The following is a 20,228-nucleotide window of genomic DNA, read 5'->3' as shown; positions in this document are numbered from 1 at the left end:
TAGTTGGGGTGCGGTGCGTTCAGTTTCGCACGTCTTACATGAAGGAAAAACCATTCCACTTGTAATAAATTTTCTGAAATGTTATTATTTACTCCAAATTTCAACCATAATTTGTGTATTTATATTTTAAAAACTCATAGAGTATTTGTAACTGTAGTTATTAACGCAATACACGGAATTAGAACCACTTTGAACAAACGACACCCCTATGCGTACAGCGCAAAGTGGTTGAACTCGACTCGCTTGTGTACAGCGTTGCCATGAGCAGAGGGAGGTTGTGCACGTAGCAAGGATACTGCTTGACAATCTGATCTCACGATGACGACCAGGAAGAAGAGCGCTTCATTATTTACAACGTGACATTCGGGAACATTCTTAGCCCATTAAAAACACTGATTATTCGTGTAATAAGAGCATTGCATGTTTTTTATGCAGAATCAATATCGGACATGTTATTTAATTACATTTTACCGCGGGTTGCAAATTGTAATAATGAAAAAGAAATATAATAAAACAACGGATCGGATTTGTAAAAAGGAAACACTGAGGTTTCTCCAACTATACACCAAGAACAGTGAGTTGCCAGTCACACATCCTGTTGGAGACCTTTATTTGAACCTGTTTATTATTTGGCTATGACCCCCTGGCTGGATTATTCCCATCCAGGATCCACATAACCCCATGACATAGTGTACCAAATGAGGATTTAACTGCATTATGTAACATATTACAGTAGCTTGTTAGGCTGAACAATAGGGAGCGCCAGATTACATAGTGGCGTCATACACACGGTTTCCCCCGACGCAATGGTTTCGTAGACTTTGTCTATTTACCGGTGTGGTTCCCAGATGTGATTGGCCTGCACGATTGTGTGAAGGTTCTTCAGAACACAGTATACAATTACAACGGCCAGAGGTTAACAGACAAAGAAGCAAAGAAATCCATGCATTCATCCAACCATTATCTGAGCTGTTTATCCTCACGAGGGTCGCGGGTGCGCTAAGAGCCAATCCCATCTGTCTACGGGCATGTGGGAGGAAACCGGAGTACCCAGAGAAAACCCATGCAGGAACGGGGAGAACATGCAAACGCCACACAGAAAGGCCGAAGCCGGAATCAAACGCTGCAACTCTGCACTGTGAGGCCGGCATGCGAATCAGTCGAACACCGTGCCGCCCCAATACTATATATAGTGCTACATATAGGGTGAGACTACATAGTGAAGAAGTGAGGACATTCGGAAACAGCCAAGGAGATTGACTGATGAGGGAGGAGAAAACAAATGTTTGTAGTTTCTAAATTTGGAAGGAGGACAGGGATGAAATGCCTTGTGCAAGGAACGCACCCGTATGTTCTCCCGGACAAATGATTGTTTTTGTTTGTTTGTTTGTTTTTAATGGAACGATAATATAAATAAAACGAATCCCGTAAAATAATCTGTTTGCAAAAGTCACACCTGAATACCACTCCACACCAGTAGATAGCGGTAATGCACTTAAACGATATTTACCTGCCGCCATTAAACAGCAAACGAACAAGAACGTGTACTCGGCAATTTCCGTCGAAACAGCCGGTGGGTGTCATTCAGCACATTTCCCTTAGAAATGAAACGTAATTTACTGTCGGCGTAGATTTCACTTTGCCATCTAATATGGTAGGTTGGCTTTTTTTTGCCTTTACATACTCAATTATGACTCTGTGCGTGTTGTGCACGCTTGCGTGCAAGGGTGATTGAAGAACAATTTTCCTTTGAGTGTGGTCGGAGATCAATGCTAAATTTAGCTTAGGCTACTCAAAGGGTAGCTAAAACACGGCTTCATGCTAATGCAAATGTTGCTTTTTGTTTGTGTTTTAAACAAGTATTCTTTGTTTGGTGTCATAAACGTGTTAGGGTACACATCTGTAATAAATATCTCTTGACGGTCTGTTCATATTTTATGCAATACACAATGTAGGTATCGTTTTATGTGGAGTTTGCCTCTTTGTTTACATGTAGCCTTCGTCTTCTGGTCAAGCAAGCATCTTCCAGCATTTAAATAATCTTCTTTAGTAAACGATGTTTCTCGTTTAGTTTGGACCTCATGATATCGTAAAGTATTGTTTTTCATAACACTGATTTATATTTGTAACGACCTGTATTTGCATCCTTCATGCTCAATTTTATGTTATTTTGACACAGGCAACATAATGGGAATAAACGTTTGTGTTTGAGCAAATCAACTTGCCCTGTCTTTCTCACAGTGAGTAACCTGGCTCTCGGTTAATCCAGTTAACCACCACTTTTAAATTTCAATAATGGTTCTCAATGTCATATTTCCAGCTGTTTTGCAGACAGGATTTGGAGTGAAGATTCTGTTTATAATCGGATATGGATGATGATGACAGCCCAGATGAGCTGATAAAGCGTGGTGTCCACAAAAAAAGAACTGCACCATGGAACATTTCCGGTACTATGTGATCTGTGTTTATCACGAAAGCATGATAAGTATGAATAACTTGTACACAAAAATAATAATTTTTATTTCCATTTACATTATATTGTTTTAGACTCTGATGATGACATTGATGCGTCTGAAGAGGGAGAATCAGAGAGCAGCGATGAAGATGACAGCGATGATAATAATGATGAAGATGATGATTTGGACGGTGAGGTGGACAATGAAAAGGAGGATGGTATTAGTTATGTTAATGTCGTTATACATGTTTGAACAGTCACTTTGGTAACTCCACATAAGATAAGAAATCCTTTACTGTATTAGTCGCGCAATGGAGAAATTCCCAATTCACAGCAGCAAAGTTACGAAAGGAAGAAGTAAAAGAACAAAATATAGGAGCTGCTGGAAAGGCAGCCACTCTCGCGGCGCCATCTTGCAGTTAAAATAACAACACAACACATAAGACACAGACAGTCGTGCAATCTTAATCACTTTTCCTGCATACACTTTGTTGTTTGAAGCAGTTATAGATGAAAGAGGAGAGGATCAAAGTGTCCTTTCAACAGTGGATCAGAGACGTCATGCTGAAAATGTGCGCACGTCTGCTACAAGCTAATTTTTGAAAGCAAACACAAAGCTTTAGCGTCCATTAACGGAAAGAGATTGGCTCACATCTCCTGTCCCACACAATCCGCTTGAACTCCAAGCCGCGACTCCCAGTTCCACATCGTGTCATGCCAAATGTTGTCCATGACAAAACCACAATGTTGATGAAATGTTCTGTACACTATTTCTAAAAAGTGTCAGTGGTTGATAAGAAAACATTTATATATTTGGTTTTTCGGCCTGAAAAAAAATGTTTAATCTTCAGTTTCATTCAAGACAGGACTGTATATGTAATAATTGTAAAAAATAAAAATGACTATTTCACGGGTTTCACTTATCACGGGTTCTTTTTGAAATGTAACCCTCGCAATAAACAATGGATTATTGGATCGTGTTGTGCACCACAAACGTCTCTTATTGACAGATTTAATACTTGTGCAAACTATGAAACTGATGTGACCATTGTGGTGGACGAAGACTAGTCACACTGTCTTCCATTTTTGTTCCTCTCAGTTGATGAGGATATTAAATAGATGCGTTTACATTCAAGGGTGTTATCAAAAAATGTAATTGAGTTGTAAACTTGAAATCAGCACATTTCATAGTGAAAATGTAAGTAGCGATAAGTAAATACAGATATAACACAGCAGTTACTTGATGTATTTTCTTGACTATTTTATATTTTCATGAATGATCAATAACCTATACAGTGTATTATCCATACAAGGTGAGGATGAAGAAGAAGACGCTAAAGCTGGGGATGGAGTTTTAGGCGAGCCCTCCACAGCAATTTCAACCATGAGCTCAGACGAGGATGCAGATACATGTCCCATCTGCCTGAACACCTTCAGCAACCAACCTGTGGCAACACCAGAGAACTGTGAGCACTACTTTTGCCTCGACTGCATCCTTGCTTGGTCTAAGGTAAGACGTGTTTCTCAACCTTAACACCGTCAAAAGTGGGGAAAATGTGGGCCTTGTATAACAGTTGTACCAAATGTTTACATCGTCAGGTTGCATCATACTAAAAGGGTACCTGTGGTTGTCGGAGGACAAAATAAGTGTAGTTTGCCAGGACAAAATTGCTTATTGGTTACACTAGTTGTAATAAAGGAAGATTATAATAGCTTGCGGGACCTACCTGAGGTGGGCATTCTGTCAGACTTATGAAAGGTCTGTCAGTGACGGACACAGGATTTACTGATGATAGACGAATGATGACAAACTTTAAAAAAAAAAGCAAAAAATAAGCACTATCAGAAGCGGGCTTTAATCAGTCATTGTAGTCGTCACTAACCGGGTCAAGTGCCGACGGGCCTCCCAGTGTGTCATTTAATTTTTGGTGATTTTATCCCTCTCTTTAGAATGCCAACTCATGCCCTGTGGACCGTATTACATTCAACAGCATATACCTTAGGACATCTTATGGCGGCAAAGTGCAGAAAATGGTAAGTGTGTTTACTGAGTGTTTCATCGTATGCAACAAATCACATCCCAAATGACAAGAGGAAAGTCACATATCACAAGTCATAATACATGAAATTGCCTCATTACTCCAAATAATACAACATGTTTGCAATTTGGTGTGCCTTGTTTACATAGACTAAATATTGTAAACCTTTCAGGATCAGTGTTTTTGTTTTTGTTTTTAAAACGAAAGTGCACACCAGACATGATTCTGCTCACTGTATGTCTAGATGTATTAAGTTTTGTGCACCTATGATTTCATACAGATTACAGTACAAAAAACAGTGAAGGAAGATGAGGTGGAGACAGTGGATTTGGACTTGGAACAGACCAACTGTGAGGTGTGTCACGGCAGTGATCGAGAGGATCGTCTTCTGCTCTGCGATGGGTGTGACGCCGGGTGAGACATGCATCCATTCAAGTCTCTTGTACTGTGTGGTGTAAATAAATTCAGAGTTTGCTGCCAGTTGTCAGTTTACTGGCGTCAATTCTAGCGAATTCACTTGGAAATGGTATTTCTTTGGTTAATTCATGTGGAAAATGATGCATCGTTACTTTTTAGTTTTTTGTAAATTCTATTCTAAAAATGTTTTATACATTTGTGAAATATCATGTATTCTTTCCATTTTCCATTGTGTAAATAATGAATAATTCTAAAAAAAATCATGACATTTTATGTCATGTAGAAAAGAACTAATGATACACAGATTATTTCCATCAAAGAATTTTAACAATTAAATATTATCCCAATAACCCTTAATTCCCAGGCATTAACACGATCTGCACAAATGCTGCATGTTAATACAAATGGCTATTTTGGGGCTGGCTGATGTGCTTTACTTCTTCCAAGACAAATATTCTTACACAATAGCAAAGCACTTGAGTTATTGGACAACTTCCCTTTGTTGACAGCTACCACATGGAATGTCTCACACCACCTCTGGACACCGTTCCTGTTGAGGAATGGTTCTGTCCTGAATGCGTTGCTAATAACAACTCAGGTAAGTTAGACATAATTTGTTTTTGGTGGTACAATCTGCTTTCTTATGTTTTTACTCACTATATGTTCCTATGTTATACTTTTATTCAGTTGGTGTCTAATTATGTTGTCTTAACGTGTCTGTGGCATGTGTTCATGAAAATTATTCATTATAGAGCACTTTGCACCATTATTTAAGCTTCCTAAAACAAGATGTGTTGTACAGGTGGTTCTGTCTCAGGAAAAGTTCGTGTTGGCTCCTGCTCATATACTGCAGCTGTCGACGACGGGTCAGAGCTAGGGGGCTGTGACGAGAGTGTGCAAAGGAGATTCCCTTTTTCACTCATAGAGGCAGTGTTACACACCTGATACATTGAATAGCTTTCATAAATCTTCACTGGACACAGAGCATGTTTACAAAACGGAAATACTGTACCCTGTGACGTGACAATTAAGCAAAATTAAGAACGGCTTTTTCACAGGCGCATTTTCAGAGATGTGCAGATGACTAAAGTCATGGTTGTTTCATTTCACACTTGATTCACAGGAACCCAACTATTCGTATAGAAGTTCATTTTCTATAATATATTATGTGTCAACACTTACACGCTTTTACTCAAAAGCATTATTTTTTTGAAGGTTCAGCAGAAGAACAGAATCAAACCCAAACGTTCCCATCTACTGCTCAGCCAACCACCAGCCGTTCCCAGTCCCGAGCTGCAGGTCCAATACGAGCCATCGCCCGTACTCAGCACAGTGAGCGGGTTCGGGCCAATGTGAATCGACATCGTATCACACAGGCACGCACATCGCAGGTTTGGCATGATGGCGTGATGCTTCTTTCTTGTCTTTTTTTTTTTTTTTTGGTAGTTGCTTACCTCAGACCAGCATGTGCAAAGGTGGATGTGGATCATTGTGTTGTTAGTTGCTTCAGTATTTACCGTAAAGGAATTGTTCTCGCCTGAAGGTTGTATTAACAACAGGATGTGCACGTGTTTGGCCTTTGTAACAGAACGGACTGATGAAATAAAATTGGACACTGATTCATATTCTGCTATTTCTTTCTAGCTGGCTCCAACAGACCAAATCCAATCTAATTGGCTGGATGAGACCATCAATGCAGTAGTTGCTGGGCTGAACACAGCTATATATGTAAGGGACCTCACACCTTGTGCTCCAACCAGACGCAGGCGCAAGACTGGTAAGCAGGTTTACCAAAATACAACAGTGGGAACAATTGTACCAGAAAGAAAAGTAGCACATTTTATTGAACAGGAACACGCCGAAAGGCCACAAAAAAGAAGGCGCTCTCTGTTAAGGGTAAAAAAGGTCATTCAACAAAAGCTAGGAGGAAACGTAAAGGCAGGAGAACTACATCCAAAAAGACACTGGTGAGTCACAACAGCAATTGTGACCCTTTCACAAAATATATATAATACTCAGTGCAGCGTAAAATTCCGATTTCTTATCTGTATTTATGCTTTATCATAGGTGGGGAAAAAGGTAGCGACTCCTCGCAGCCGCATTGCCAATAGTCTCGGACTGTCAAAGGACAAGAACAACTTTTCACTTCCTACTGTGTGTCGACCCTCAGAGCACACCCTAAGCAATATGCGTGCTGACATAGGTGCTGCATCCCTTTCAATATATGGGGATCCTTTTGACCTGGATCCTTTTGTAGATCGGTATGATCGCTGGTTTATTGCACTGTGATCAGGTACCCAGATAAGGGTTGAGCAATTGGTTACCTTTGCTACTGTTTTTTGGCAGTGAAGAGGATGAGCAAGAAGAAACCGTTTCATCGTTGTTGGAGGCAAAGAGACGAGGGATCTCACATTCTGCTTTTCGCTCTCATCAGCCTGTTGCTCGACCTGTCAGTATGGGCATGTCAAGGTAATATTCCCTCCTAATGTGTTGGAATTTGACTTTTCAGTGATTTATGTACATATTTGATACTTTCAATTGCAAAAATATAGAATCTTAAGTAAAAAAAAAAAAGACAGTCAGGGAAAGTTTTTCACATTATTCTTTTTAAAATGAAGAGACAACCCAATGTCTCTGTGTGATACCAGGCATGGTATGGATATTCCCCAAACTGGAGGTGATGTGGAGGCAGCACCAGTGCCCGACCTGCTGGGGAGCATTCTTTCAGGGCAAAGCCTGCTCTTGATGGACAGCTCTGATGTCATCATTCGTCGTGATGGTTATCTTCAAGCCTCTCAAGCAGGTAAGTTTCGAGATTCTAATCATTGTGCCAAAATCACACCTTTTAACTTTTATTAAATTCATCCAATGAAAAATGTTTTCCAAGCAGACACGTTGCTTTTAGCTGATGACCGATGATCAGAATTCGTGATGTTGGCATCTTCTCAAAACATATGAACATTGTGCACAAACACAAGATCCCTTCCATTTTCTGAGGAGGAGGAAATTCCAATAATTAGTTTAACATGCTACAACAATGCAATATAGGTTGTACAACACACAAACCCTGTTGACGTGGCTTCAATCGCAATAGTAAATTGACAGAAGCACCAACTCTGGCTGCATTCACACACTCTAAAAAAGGAGCTTTAGCCATCACTATCCACCACTTTTCTTCACTGAAACGAGCATTAATATGAGTACCTGCCACAATCAGTATGTTATGCCTTAGTGTTGTGCTTGAATTTCAGCAGCAAGTTCGTCTACATTGAAGCCGGGATTCAGAGAGCACAGTAGCTCAGAGGAATCCCTTGGTTTTGCCCAGCCAGTGGTTTCAGCCAGCCTAGGAGAAACTTATTCATCCAGACATTTACCAGGACCCTCCCACAACAACTTTAACAGACCGCTTTCCAAGTATTTCTCTCCAGTACCTTCAGATGTCAGCCATATCCAGCCTCCTTACAATCCCAATTTGTCATCGAGAGGTCATAAGTGTTTCCAGCCGCCTCTTAAAAACCGACCATCATCATCGTTTGGTGTCCAGGAAACCAGTGGCGCTTCCGCGTGTGGCGTCCCCTCATCCTGTAGCGTTTCGGACCCAAGCTCTAATAGCAAAACAACACTTCCATTACAACGTCAACCTATCAAAGCACCTACAAAGCCCGTGTGGGTAGATGTGGACGTTCTGCCACGAATACCAAAAATCAAACGAGATGCCACAAATAGTAGCACTAACAAAAGCAATAGTAATTCTTCCTCCAGTATGAATACCTCTGGCATGCCTGAGACGGCATTGGTCAGCTTTGCTGGGGACCAAAACAGGCAGCAAGATGTTGCCCAACAAAGCAACCCTGAGCGCCAGCCTCAAAATCAAGGAGCTAGGTCCTCTTCAGCCTTCGCCAACTCATTCTCTCTTTCCTCCTCCACTGCCTCTCCTTCTGCGTCACTGTACAATCCGTCAGTGTCTTCCTCATCTTCATCATCCGTCAGCTTCCGCATTAACATCAGCAGGAACTCGTGGCATTCACGACGAGTCATTCTCCCATCATCATCTGCTAGTGGAAGCAGCAAACAGGCTGAAAGAGAGAAGAAGGAAGAGGCAAAGAAGAAACAAGAGCACAGAGATAAACAGAAGCTGATGGCATCACACACAGCCGCCAGTAACAAAAAAGACGAGAATGTCTATGACCCCTTTAATCCAACCGTGTCAGACGCAAGCAGTTCTGACAGTGAAGGTGAGAGCTTGGCTAGCATCTTTCACGGATTTAATTCGGTTCCCAGTCCAGCGTTCAGTCGCGATGTAGCACAAAGTAAGCAGAAGCTGTTTCAAGTGAAAACTGAAACACCTGAGAGTGAAGTCGCACAGGAAGATCCGAGGAGTGCTCATTTACAGACATCTTCCCGGGTGGGCAGCTGCGCTTCAAGAGTTGTCAAAGTTGAAAAAGAATCAGTACTGGTTAAAACTGAGAACCAAGCAGCATTTAGTGGCATCGAGGTTAAGAGGCAAACAGGACTGGCTGATTCAGGAAAAGACAACATGTTTGGACACAGTGTGAAAAGGCGCTGCGGTTCAGAAACACCAGTCACGTTTTCGCCTCACAGCCTAGACCATTTAAAGATCGAGGAGGCAAGTGGGCAGAGAGTCATTACTTCCAAAAATGTCCCCCAGAACAAGGTTGATTCTTCAAGTTCTGGATCATGTTTTATGAAGGTAAAACTAAAGGAAAAAATGAAATCTGATCCCAGGGCACCTGAAAAGAAAACTTCCACCACAACACTTCTATATCAGCAACAACAGTTGACTTCAAGCGTCGTAGCATCTGACAGAGACAAGACTAAGGACCATCTTGTCTCCAAGCAAGGAGACCAGCTGAAGAAAATGGGCAAAGACAGAGAAAGACGGTCAAGGTCACGAGAGAGAAGGACACATTCAATGTCAGAAAGTTCTCAGTCTAGTTCTCCCAAGACCACTGTTAAAAAACGACGACGGAGATCAAGGTAAAGTGGCATAAGCATTTTTTTCTCTTTACCAAGCACTAAATATTCTTGTGTTGTTAATTATTCCTCTCTGATTTTTAATCTGAAGGTCTGGCTCCAGCTCAAGCACCGCAGAGCATTCAAGCAGAAAGAAATATAAAGAAAGCAGTCAGGAAAGCAGCAACAGTGGCCATGAGAAAAGAAGGGCGTCAAATGAGAAGACACGTCGTCTACGCTCCAGATCACGGTCCGGAGGTAGAACCAAGGACCATAGACGTGGACGCTCCTGCTCAAAATCCCCATCAAAGTCACCATACAGGTCCAGATCGAAAGAAAGAAGGAAAGAACACACGCACTCGTGTCATGAGGATGTGAAGGCTCGACCAAAAGACAAAAGGAGACCCCGGTCCAGATCAAGCTCAGGACAGAGAAGGAAAGTGGATAGTTCAACTCAAAATCTAACAAAAAGTTCAGTGTCCTGTTTTTCATCCTCAAAATATGACAAGGACCCTAAGGAAAGCCGTGTCCCACTAAGTTCTGGAAAAGAGGAAACAATTCCGGAAGTAAAAAAAGATGTGTCCAAATGTACCTTTGTTGCAAAAGTTAAGAAGGAAGATGACAATGCAGACATTATGGCCATATCTAAAGGAATTAAGAAAGAAATAAACATTGTTAAAGAGGTAAAGAAAGATAAGCAAGAATTTATAGATATGTTTCAACGTTCTCCCATCCCTCCACACTCAGAGAAAGAAGATCGACCTTCAACAATCCAAGAGATAAAAAAAGAGCCCGTCAAGATAGAAGTGTGTAAAACAATGAAGGCGGAAGAAACTTGTGAAATCACTCGAATCAATCCGGAGCCAGTGTCCGCAGAATTGCCGGTCACCTCGCCTCACACCTCAGTCAGTCAGCAGGAGTCACCGAAGCACTTTCAGCCCAATGGCAAGGGCCTCGCGAACCAGGCAAGCGCAATCGAGTTGAAAGTCCCAATGAAGCAGGCCCCAGAATCTGATGAGGGCATCTCTGTGGATATGTTGCGTCACAGCCTTGACTGTGTGAAGCAAGAGCGCACTGAGGGCATTGGTGCCAAAGTCAAACAGGAAGACATCAAACAGGAAGGGAAAACTGAGGCACAACAGCTGCCAACTGCATCTAGAAATAAGATTCAAGGGAAGAGGGTGACGTGGAATATACAAGTGCCTGATGGAGCGCAACCAGACAAATGTGCGAGCAGTAAGTGTTGATTTCTCATTTCCACATTTGGCAGTCCATCAGTTGTACGCGCATCTGTTTGATTTCATCTCCGCCGCTTTCTTTCAGAGCGGGCTTTGTATAAAAGAAAGCTGAAGCAGGAGGCTACTCACAGACCCCCATCCATGAGCAGCAGCCAGGTAAGACCTGCTCCAGTTAGGTCCATTTAGTTCCACGAGTATTTGGACACGACATCTGTTGAAATTGGCCTCTGTACACCACCACAATTGATTTAAAATGTGTAATAAATGTATACATAAATGAAGGTAGGTAAGGTATTTATCTGTACCTTTTAAATGAAATAGTGAGGCAATGACACATACCTGGCCATGTAATAGCTGAACAGCCAATTGTCCAATTACCTTTGGTTCCTTAAAAAGGTGGAAGCACTTAAGAATTGAGTTGTAGTTCCCAAATTCTTTGTGGTGTTGTACGGAGTTGGAACGATGAAAATTGTATCAATGTCCAAATATTTATAGACCTCATCGTATACTCTACTAGTGACTTAAAGTGCTGAATTAAATTTTAAATTCATAAGTTACCAATGTATTTAAATGGACGTCTATTATTCCAAATATTTCTGAGCCCCTGAAAATAAAAATATAGAATGTCTCAAGGGGAATTTACATCGACACTTGAGTCACTTCTTGTTTGCTATATATTTTAGTAACTGAAGTTCTGCACCCATTTATCAATGATAATAATAATGATGTAGGATAATTGAATCACCAGTGGGTGGCAGTGTTTATCCCAGCAAGCACTGATGGAGCAGCCTTTTGTGGTTCTGTTGTTGAAACCTAAAAATTGTGTCATTTCAGATTAAATAAAACTGAAACCCACATCATGAATTTGAGTACATATTACTATTCATGCAATAACAAGAACATTTTTATGTAAGATTTCCAGTCAATAACCCTGAAGAGTTAAAGAAAACCAAAAAAATAAAAAATAAACAGTTTGGCAAAATAAAACATCTGGCTCATGGAACTATTCTACCACTTGATATGATCAGTGTCGTTCTGCTTCAAATATTTCCTCTTCTCAATCTTGACTACTCAAGAAAGCCAGCATGCCAGTTTAGACAGACCAACACCAAAAAGGTTCTTGCACTCTTGTGATTGGCTTTAAGTCGGGTCCTTTTGCATGAAATACCGGAACAGGACACAAGTGGACCTGGTTCAGTCAGTGATTCATCCAAGAGAGACGAGGGCACTCTGCCAACCGGCAGCGGCTGTCAGGCGTATTTGAAGAAACTTCACATGCAGGAGCGAGCCATTGAAGAGGTGAAACTAGCCATCAAACCTTTCTACCAAAAGAGAGACATCAACAAGGAGGAATATAAGGCGATTCTACGCAAAGCTGTGCAGAAGGTGAGTTTGAGGATAGTTGGATGAAATGACATGATGGATTGTTTTCAGCTTAGACCGAAGACTTTAAATGGAAGTCATCATGTGTTCCACTAGGTGTGCCACAGCAAGAGTGGGGAAATTAACCCGGTGAAGGTGGGCAATCTGGTAAAGGCTTATGTGGACAAATACAAACATGCTCGCAAACATCAGAAATCAGAGACGAAACCCACCAAGACGTCTTGACGGCCACTGGTTGATGTTCCATTCAACACAAATCTTCACCTCGGTGGACGAGCAAGGATTTTGATCTTTTGCTTCTACGCGGGTCAAAAGGTTGTCTTTTTATGCACAGCCGAAGTTGGTACCTTGAAGAGACTTTTCTCTAAGTACCCCTTTTCTTGGCAGCCGTTATGTTTTGTTAATGGGATATTCATCGGTGGCCAAAGCTGCTCTTTTGGTTCACAGGCAGTTTGTACGCAGTTATTTGACATGTTTATCATTAGGAAAAGTCACTGTTATTAAATCTTCAGAGAAAATGTCAATAGTCTTATTAGGAAGTTTGATATGAACATGTAAATAATTTTGATTTCATTGTGACCACTTAACAGTTTCTTTCCGTAAACGCTGCCTGCTGCTAATGTCTCAATTTAATAAATGGATTGAGATTTTATGACTTGAAGAAATATGTATGAGACTCTATTTTTCAATAATTTGTAAGTACTGTAACAGCATCCAAAACAACACTCACCAGTGGACATAGCCAGGAACTTCCTCCAAGACTGAGAGAAAGGAGAGAACAACATTGAGTCCAAGTGTAAGCCACCTACAATAGTGAACTATCAATTGCTGAATAATTCTGTTTTTAAGCCATATAAACTTTATTTAAAGGAACAAAGTAGAGCTGGATTATTCTTTTTGTCTTTTTAAAAGCTAATTTTAGGAGCGTACTGAAGGGAGCTAATGGTGTGTGTGTGTGTGTGATACACTTCCTTTTTTCTGTTTTCTGTGAATAATTTTTTTCTCTCATTTTCACTATCCAACTGTTCTAACTAAACAGGAAATGAAATGTATCTGGGGGAATATTTTTGAACATGTCTTTAGGGGTGTTCACACGGCACACATTTGCATCGGTGCCGCACCGATGTATTTTGTTGGGATATCTTACATCGGTGTAAATTTTGTGGAGCGTTCACATATAAAAAGCTGCTTACTGTAGAGAAGCGTGTTAACCCCGGTGCAGCCCCACTTGCGTTCACACGGCAGTTTTTGCGGCCGTGCAATATAGTAGTAATACGGAAATAAAACGTGCATGCGTAGTGTTCTTCCTTTTCCCCGCCTTGTTTGTGACATATCGAAAAACCATGGTTTATACTTCTCCGGACAAATCAACGCTGTGGTTTATCAGACACCGTAAAAGGATGAGAGAAGAGAGAAAGGACAGATGACGGAAGTACAACAGAGCACGAAAGCAACACAATCAATACCCGTATGTAATCAACTCTTCTCACGCGTAGCGAGTCTACTCCTGTAGCGTTCACACGTCCCATTTTATATCGGTGCTGCCCCGCAAACTAGCATTTATCCGGAGTAAATTTTTAAACCACCTCCTGAGCAGGCTTAAATTTGCTCCAGTTTAAGCTGTTTTCAGGGACTGCACAGGTATATCTTTGTACGAGTGAACGCTCTACGGGGGCAGCCCCGGTGCAACACCGGAGTCAAAGTTGCCGTGTGAACACCCCTTTTCATACAGGCTCAGCACCATATAGGCAGTCGCTCCAGTGGTAGTTTTTGGCCCCCTGACTTTTTTACCTGTTGCCACCTTTCAAAGTTAGACATAAAAGATTTTTATATTTTTGTTTGAAACCTGGAAGGTGGAAAAAGGTCAACATACTTTGGCAAGCCACTGTACTTTTCCATCTGATCCACAAGTAAAGCACTCTTATTTCCGGATTTATTTAGATTAAAAACTAGTCTCTTATAATTAGCTTTATAGTGGGTCCGATTTAAATGATGATTTAAAAGGCACAATCTACACTTAAATACTGAATACTACGTACTGCATTTTAAAAGCAAAATTATTTCAGAGGAAAAGCGTACCGTGTTTTTCAAAAAGAACCAGTTGGGTTTACAAATGATTTATTGACAAATGGAGCAGATTGGAGTCAGGGCCGGCGATCTCCACAGGACTGTTAGCTGAACTCAGTTGTCGGTGGGCTCAAATGAGAAGCAATGAAATCATAGAAGCTGTTGTGGGACAACTGGAGGCTGATGTTTGCGCTGTTCAGAGAAGACGCTCCCTCACTCTGGGCCTTCTCATGAAAGGATTGGAAGATCAGCGGGACCACCTGCGTTAGCACAGGGAAGGACTTTTTGGAGCGCTTGTCTGCATGGAAGAGGATTGACTGCACATGATGTATGTAAGTCGAGCCTCACCTGGACAACAATAAGCTTCTTCTCCAGCGGTTTTCCATCTGGAAACATCTCTCCAAAACACATTGTGATGGTATAATTAGGAGAGCTTCCCCTGTTTTCTTTGAACTGTTTTAGGTCTGAAACAAATGTAAATTTAAAAAAAAAGGTAACATTTCTCTGTGTACTATTCTGTAAGGTTACTTGGTTTTAGGTAATTATGCCCACCATGAACAAACTTCTGAACGTTAAAAAGCTCCACAATAGTGTTTTTGGGTAATTTTCTCGGGTGCGCTCGAGCCATGCCGGGCTTATCGGTGCTGGCAAACACATGGCAAGTGTCCTGCCTGATGCCGTAAATGCCAGACTCGTGGACTTCGAGGAGGAGACCTCTCTGGATGCTGTTCAGGATGCGATTGGTGTACTCAATCTGGTGGAAGGACAGTTGGGGTTAGGAAACAACTATGGGCCACCTTTGTGCTTGGCCTTCAAGTATTAGGACACAGGCACTGTTGACTTTGCCTATTTCTCCCAACACAACAGATTTGAAACATTAAAACACATGATTGAAGTGTACACTGACTGCTTTAATTTAAGAAGTTTCACAAAAATAAGGCTTTTACAATACCACACAGAAACTACAGCCATTTTTATGTATACAGTAGTACTGTACATCAAATATCCAGTGATCCAATGTATTTGCACATGGCATGATTGAAACATAATTCCAAATAATCAATGAATGCACCCATAACTGTTAAGTAGTTTACACCAAAGGACTTTTTTTTATGCTTTCCTCTCTACTGTTTTTTTAAACTACTGATTGGACTACTGATAGACCACTTAAACTGCAGCTTTTTACCAACTCAATGCTAAGTAGCAACCCAAGTCTTTTTTCCCCACTTGTTTTGAAGTTGGACAAAAAAAAGACTGGACCTGATCATTTATCCTCATATGAGACAGTTGTTCAAATACTTTTGAGCCCCTGGAAATGGAAGCGTTCAACATAAAATGGATGATGAAAATTGCACAAAACTAGATTTTTTTTTCCTTGCGAACATTTTTATCATTAATTCTGATCAATACAAAAGCTGTTTTGTATCACCTTGGATGGGGGAAACAAATGTAGGATACTTTAGTTCCAAAACAGCTTTTGTATTGATCAGAATTAATGATAAAAATGTTCGCAAGGAAAAAAAAATCTAGTTTTGTGCAATTTTCATCATCCAAAGTATCCTACATTTGTTTCCCCCATCCAAGGTGAACTCATTCAATCAGATATGAGTCTACAATTCAGTCCCACTTGTTTTATTTCAAATTTGAATGGGGCATTGAGTATAGATTGATTCCGCATCAGCTGCAAATACACTGTTAGGCACTCATTCGGTATTTCTCTGCGGTAATACTTATAAAATCAGTTCTGTTGCTGTCGGCCATTGTCTGTTGAGTGTGGCGAGGCACCTGTTTGTGGTCCAGCAGGCCTTCAGTGGTGGGGAAGCAGAGAGGATAAGAGTTGTTCTCATAGGCCTCTTGGAGGTAGTGCAGTTGGAGGCGGGCTGTGTTCACTATAGTCTTTAACATTTGTCTATTTCTGTAGTGAATGGAGACCTCCAAGTCAGTACTCCAAGACTGAGACGGATATGGATTTACTGGGAAAAGAAAAGATCAAGTTTGAATCATGTAGAGCCAGATCACGTGACAAGATGCAAGTAACTAATGTGAGGTCCAGCCTCTCCTCTTCGAGTGAGGGTGAGAAGCTCGGTGATCAGAAAGGGCTAAGAGTAGTGCCTCTTGCGCATGGAAAGTAGCCAGACAAAGTGGCTTGGGCATCTGGATAGAATGCTTCATGGACGCCTCCCTGGTGAGGTCTTTGGGCATATCTCCCTGCGGGGGAGGCCCAGAGGATGTCCCGGAGAAACTGTCTCTCAGCTGGCCTGAGGAGGCCTTAAGGATCCTCCCGGAGGAGCATAACGAAGTGGCCCTGGGTGAGGGAAGTCTGGTCTTGCCCGCTTAAGATTCTGCCCCTATGACCTGACCCCATATAAGCCGAAGGTGGATGGATGAACATCAAGGGTCATTACACACATTTAGATGAAGGAAAATGTCATTGTAAGAAGTTGAGGTGAGAGAGTCCATTTTAGTACAGTGCTGGCCATCAATGTAGTATTTCCCGCACAGAGCTAATTATTCAACTCAAACGTGACAAAATGTCTTGTTTCAGCATCCATTTTGAGTCAACAGTGTTTACCCGCACACAAGGAAGAAACTGCTCACCTTGTTGAAGATGAGTGGCATTCTCAGCTATTGCAGCAGCAGAACAGTTTCTCTGCACAGCTGGATGTTGAAAATATTCTGTTCGTTGCCCATCAGAGAGAGAAGGAATGACATTTTAATGAGGAACATTTGTAAGAGGGAGAAAAGTTAACTTTCCTGAAGCAAATGGGATGTACCTGACGGATGGCTGCCAAGCTCAAAAGCATTGTTAGCAAATTGTTGCTGTTTGGAGAGAAAAAAAACAGCATTGAAGTTGTTAAGAGAACTCCGGAACACCCATTACCACAGACATCAGGAGTGGAAATGCACCTCTGAGGGAGCTCTGTAGAGGTCTACATTCAAATCCTCCTCCCATAGGGTTTGTATATTTTGCATACTTTCTTCTCTGCCTGCAAATGATTGAAAAACAACAACAAATGACAGTAACATGACTTGCTTGCTTTGACAGGAGATCTGGATTAAGTCAAAACCGCCTTACTCTGAGTGTTGATGATCTCATAGACTTTATGAGGGTCTGCAGTCTTGGAGTTATCTTCGATCAGTCTGAAGCGCGGCGGGTGGTTGTTCAGGTTACAGCGAAAATTTGTTTTCCATCTGGCCTTATCATTTGGGAAAGTGATGATTTTACCACTCACAACCGCCCATGCCTGTGAACCACACAGTCGCATCTTGTTCAGTGGAGTACAATCTATCACTTTGAAGTGAACCCTCATTCACTTTTACGGTGCCATACATTTTTAGTTCCTCAACTCTGCATATTAATGTGAATAAACCGTATCACTCAGTAATTCTCAACTGGTGGGTCCGGACCCAAAATTGGGTGGCAGAGAGCAAAGGAAAAAAAAAAGATATATTTGTCGTCTGAGTTTCTCAGAACAGCACAGAGGCGCACCAAGTTCAGACAAAGAACCTACACTATTGGATAAGCGTCAGGAAATGTTACTCACTTCCGCTCTAGTCACAAGCTGCTCTGTAAACAAACACAATGCAGCTCAGCCGTTGGCTAGCAGATGCATAGATAGCAATATTCTTTTGCCGTTATGACAGTCAAACTCATATGAAACGGCGTTTAAAAAGTTAACACACTGTCCATGGATGGATGGACGGATATGTTGAGGAAAAGAAGTGCTATTGTTCTTAATGTCTATAAAAGTGCATTGCGACATTGCAGCAATAGGAAGATGCGGGCCCAGGTGACACAGTTGAGAACCACTGGGGTACTGTATATGTTTTGAAACACACTTGTCAAGTCCAGTTTTTTTGTGTAGTTGGTTCGAATGTTCTAGATTATGCAAGAAATTCATATATTTTTAGATTGGTGCAAATAAACGAACTGCTTTATTTTGACAAGATTTAACAAGACAAGCAAAACTGCCCAATGTTGAACACAATTTTGTCACAGTCTAAAGCCATTTCCAGCTCAAAGATTCAACAATTTGGGTTTAAAATGGCGTTAAACTTCAACTTTAGACTTAACTGTACATTTAATTTTTAAAAAAACATTATTTTTGCTCAGTTAAAACCTCATTCAATATTGGACCTTAGAAAATAGTTAATCAGTGTGCCAGGTAACATGGTTTTCCAACTTGATGGAGGGAGTCATACCTACCTGAAATATTTTAGTGTCAACATCATTGCAGTCCCTTTTGGAGTTGTGCTTCCAGGGAATTCGGATCTTGTTTGGAGCCACGAAGCGCAGACCTTCGTACTGGCCCGCCTGCACTTGCTCAATGAGCCAGCTGGCAAACGGTGGCTTGTGAGAGCTGAGAGGAAACATGTTGGATTACTCATCGCTCTTGTTTTGCTGCATTCAGGAAGAAATATTCTATCAGTATTGTGGGAGACTTTCGCGGTGAATATACCTACAGACACTGTAAGCTTGAGAGAGGACTAACCTACCACACAATCACGCACCAGCAAGCAAAAGGGGTAAAGGCAGGAAATCTTACCGGTGCATTTCTTGGCAGTTGTTCCTTCCTTTAGCAGAGTTTTTTTTTCTGATTCTTTTCAGCACTTAGCGAGATTTTATACACACCCTCACACACATCATCGCGTGTCTCCTCCTCCGTGGGATGGCACCACTTCCTGTGGTATTCCCTGCTCCAGAAGGTGCGGTTCATTCAAGGCCAAGCAGGAAATGCCTATTTCACACGGCACTATAATCAAGCAGGAGTCTGCGAATCGAGGGCGGGAGGGGGGAGTTTCTTCAGATGTTCATGTGTACTTTCGTTATCGGGAGAATATGAAAGTTGTCCAGGAAGTATGATGTCATCTCTTGTCTTGAATCATCCTTCCATCCGTATTTTATCAGCGGTCTCAACCAGTTGAAGTGTTGAGACCCAACATACTGTATTCCAAATATTATATTTGTCCCCTGAGGTATAATTATAGTGACACAGGACCTAGTTCAAAGTTGACTGTGACATTACCCATTTTCCTTAATTTTGACACAATGAGCTCTAAAACCTGTTGAATCTGCCTTACTTTGCTTTCTGTTAAAACCTGACAGGTTTAATAACACAATAGGATGGATGGCTAAACAAAAACAAAATGATTCGCTGGTCTACGGTAATGTGGTACAAATGAAAGCTAATAATACATCATAAATCGGTTTCTGTGACGGCATCTCTAAAGTGTAATCGAGACCCACTCTGTGACATGAGCTCTCGTCCACCTGTTCTGACTTTTAGTGAAGGTTTTGCTACCAACATATTGAAGAGGAAACCACTCATGGATTTAGAGTTAAATATGTCATCTCAAAATGAGGTGTCCTAATCCACAGCAGGGGACTTTTGGCATCAGGAACCTGCAGGTGTGCGATTGTACTCTATGAGTGAGTATTAATAACTGGTAAATGGGGGTGACCAGCTTTATGATGTACTTAATCCTCAAAACAACTACTACCCAGGGTGATTCTCCTTATTTATCGCACCATGGTGTTTCCACACCTCTGAGTGGACCGCAATATTTGCAAAAATCGAGTTGGTTTGCACTTTTTATTGGTGGCTTTTCCGTATTGCTACCCACACCTCCCCAACAGTCAAGACGATTTTAGCC

General features: G+C 41.4%; 2 protein-coding genes across 4 annotated transcripts; one reads left to right on the top strand and one right to left on the bottom strand.

Annotated features, from left to right (window-relative positions):
- The first annotated feature begins 313 nt into the window (after positions 1 to 313).
- Positions 314 to 13,158, top strand: phrf1 (PHD and ring finger domains 1). 2 transcript variants are annotated; one of them, XM_086109390.1, is made up of 19 exons: positions 314 to 1,654; positions 2,180 to 2,240; positions 2,321 to 2,447; positions 2,548 to 2,651; positions 3,774 to 3,965; positions 4,406 to 4,489; positions 4,775 to 4,908; positions 5,421 to 5,509; positions 6,127 to 6,302; positions 6,556 to 6,688; positions 6,763 to 6,878; positions 6,979 to 7,172; positions 7,258 to 7,380; positions 7,560 to 7,714; positions 8,166 to 9,909; positions 9,998 to 11,121; positions 11,209 to 11,279; positions 12,300 to 12,509; positions 12,603 to 13,158. In XM_086109390.1, the coding sequence occupies exons 3-19, from the start codon at positions 2,369 to 2,371 to the stop codon at positions 12,729 to 12,731; spliced, it is 4,857 nt and encodes a 1,618-aa protein (XP_085965516.1). In that variant the 5' UTR covers positions 314 to 1,654; positions 2,180 to 2,240; positions 2,321 to 2,368; the 3' UTR covers positions 12,732 to 13,158. The 2 variants fall into 2 exon arrangements, with proteins under 2 accessions (XP_085965516.1, XP_085965514.1); XM_086109388.1 differs by having other exon boundaries at positions 8,163 to 9,909.
- A 1,449-nt stretch (positions 13,159 to 14,607) lies between these two features.
- Positions 14,608 to 19,321, bottom strand: irf7 (interferon regulatory factor 7). Of its 2 annotated transcripts, XM_086109657.1 has the most exons (10): positions 19,121 to 19,321; positions 18,781 to 18,934; positions 17,650 to 17,818; positions 17,481 to 17,560; positions 17,348 to 17,393; positions 17,172 to 17,249; positions 16,359 to 16,546; positions 15,126 to 15,327; positions 14,922 to 15,037; positions 14,608 to 14,833 (listed from the first exon to the last, which is right to left on the bottom strand). In XM_086109657.1, exons 1-10 carry the CDS (start codon positions 19,126 to 19,128, stop codon positions 14,678 to 14,680), a joined length of 1,197 nt encoding a protein of 398 aa, XP_085965783.1. In that variant the 5' UTR covers positions 19,129 to 19,321; the 3' UTR covers positions 14,608 to 14,677. The 2 variants fall into 2 exon arrangements, with proteins under 2 accessions (XP_085965783.1, XP_085965782.1); XM_086109656.1 differs by lacking the exon at positions 19,121 to 19,321 and having other exon boundaries at positions 18,781 to 18,948.
- Positions 19,322 to 20,228: the final 907 nt, after the last annotated feature.

This window comes from Hippocampus guttulatus, chromosome 4 (genome assembly GCF_054856545.1).
Source record: "Hippocampus guttulatus isolate MCC_2025c chromosome 4, RoL_Hgut_1.0, whole genome shotgun sequence".
Lineage (NCBI taxonomy): Eukaryota > Metazoa > Chordata > Actinopteri > Syngnathiformes > Syngnathidae > Hippocampus > Hippocampus guttulatus.
Note: the sequence above shows the minus strand (reverse complement) of the source record. Positions and strands in the feature narration are given on the sequence as shown.

Coding starts and splice junctions, on each gene's coding strand:
- phrf1 (XM_086109388.1), top strand. CDS start 2,369: ATGGATGATGATGACAGCCCAGATGAGCTGATAAAGCGTGGTGTCCAC. Junction 6,879..6,978: donor CTACATCCAAAAAGACACTG/GTGAGTCACAAC, acceptor GCTTTATCATAG/GTGGGGAAAAAGGTAGCGAC. Junction 7,381..7,559: donor GTCAGTATGGGCATGTCAAG/GTAATATTCCCT, acceptor GTGTGATACCAG/GCATGGTATGGATATTCCCC.
- irf7 (XM_086109656.1), bottom strand. CDS start 18,948: ATGTTTCCTCTCAGCTCTCACAAGCCACCGTTTGCCAGCTGGCTCATT. Junction 17,561..17,649: donor TGAGATCATCAACACTCAGA/GTAAGGCGGTTT, acceptor AATCATTTGCAG/GCAGAGAAGAAAGTATGCAA. Junction 15,328..16,358: donor GCCTGCTGGACCACAAACAG/GTGCCTCGCCAC, acceptor TCCTTCCACCAG/ATTGAGTACACCAATCGCAT.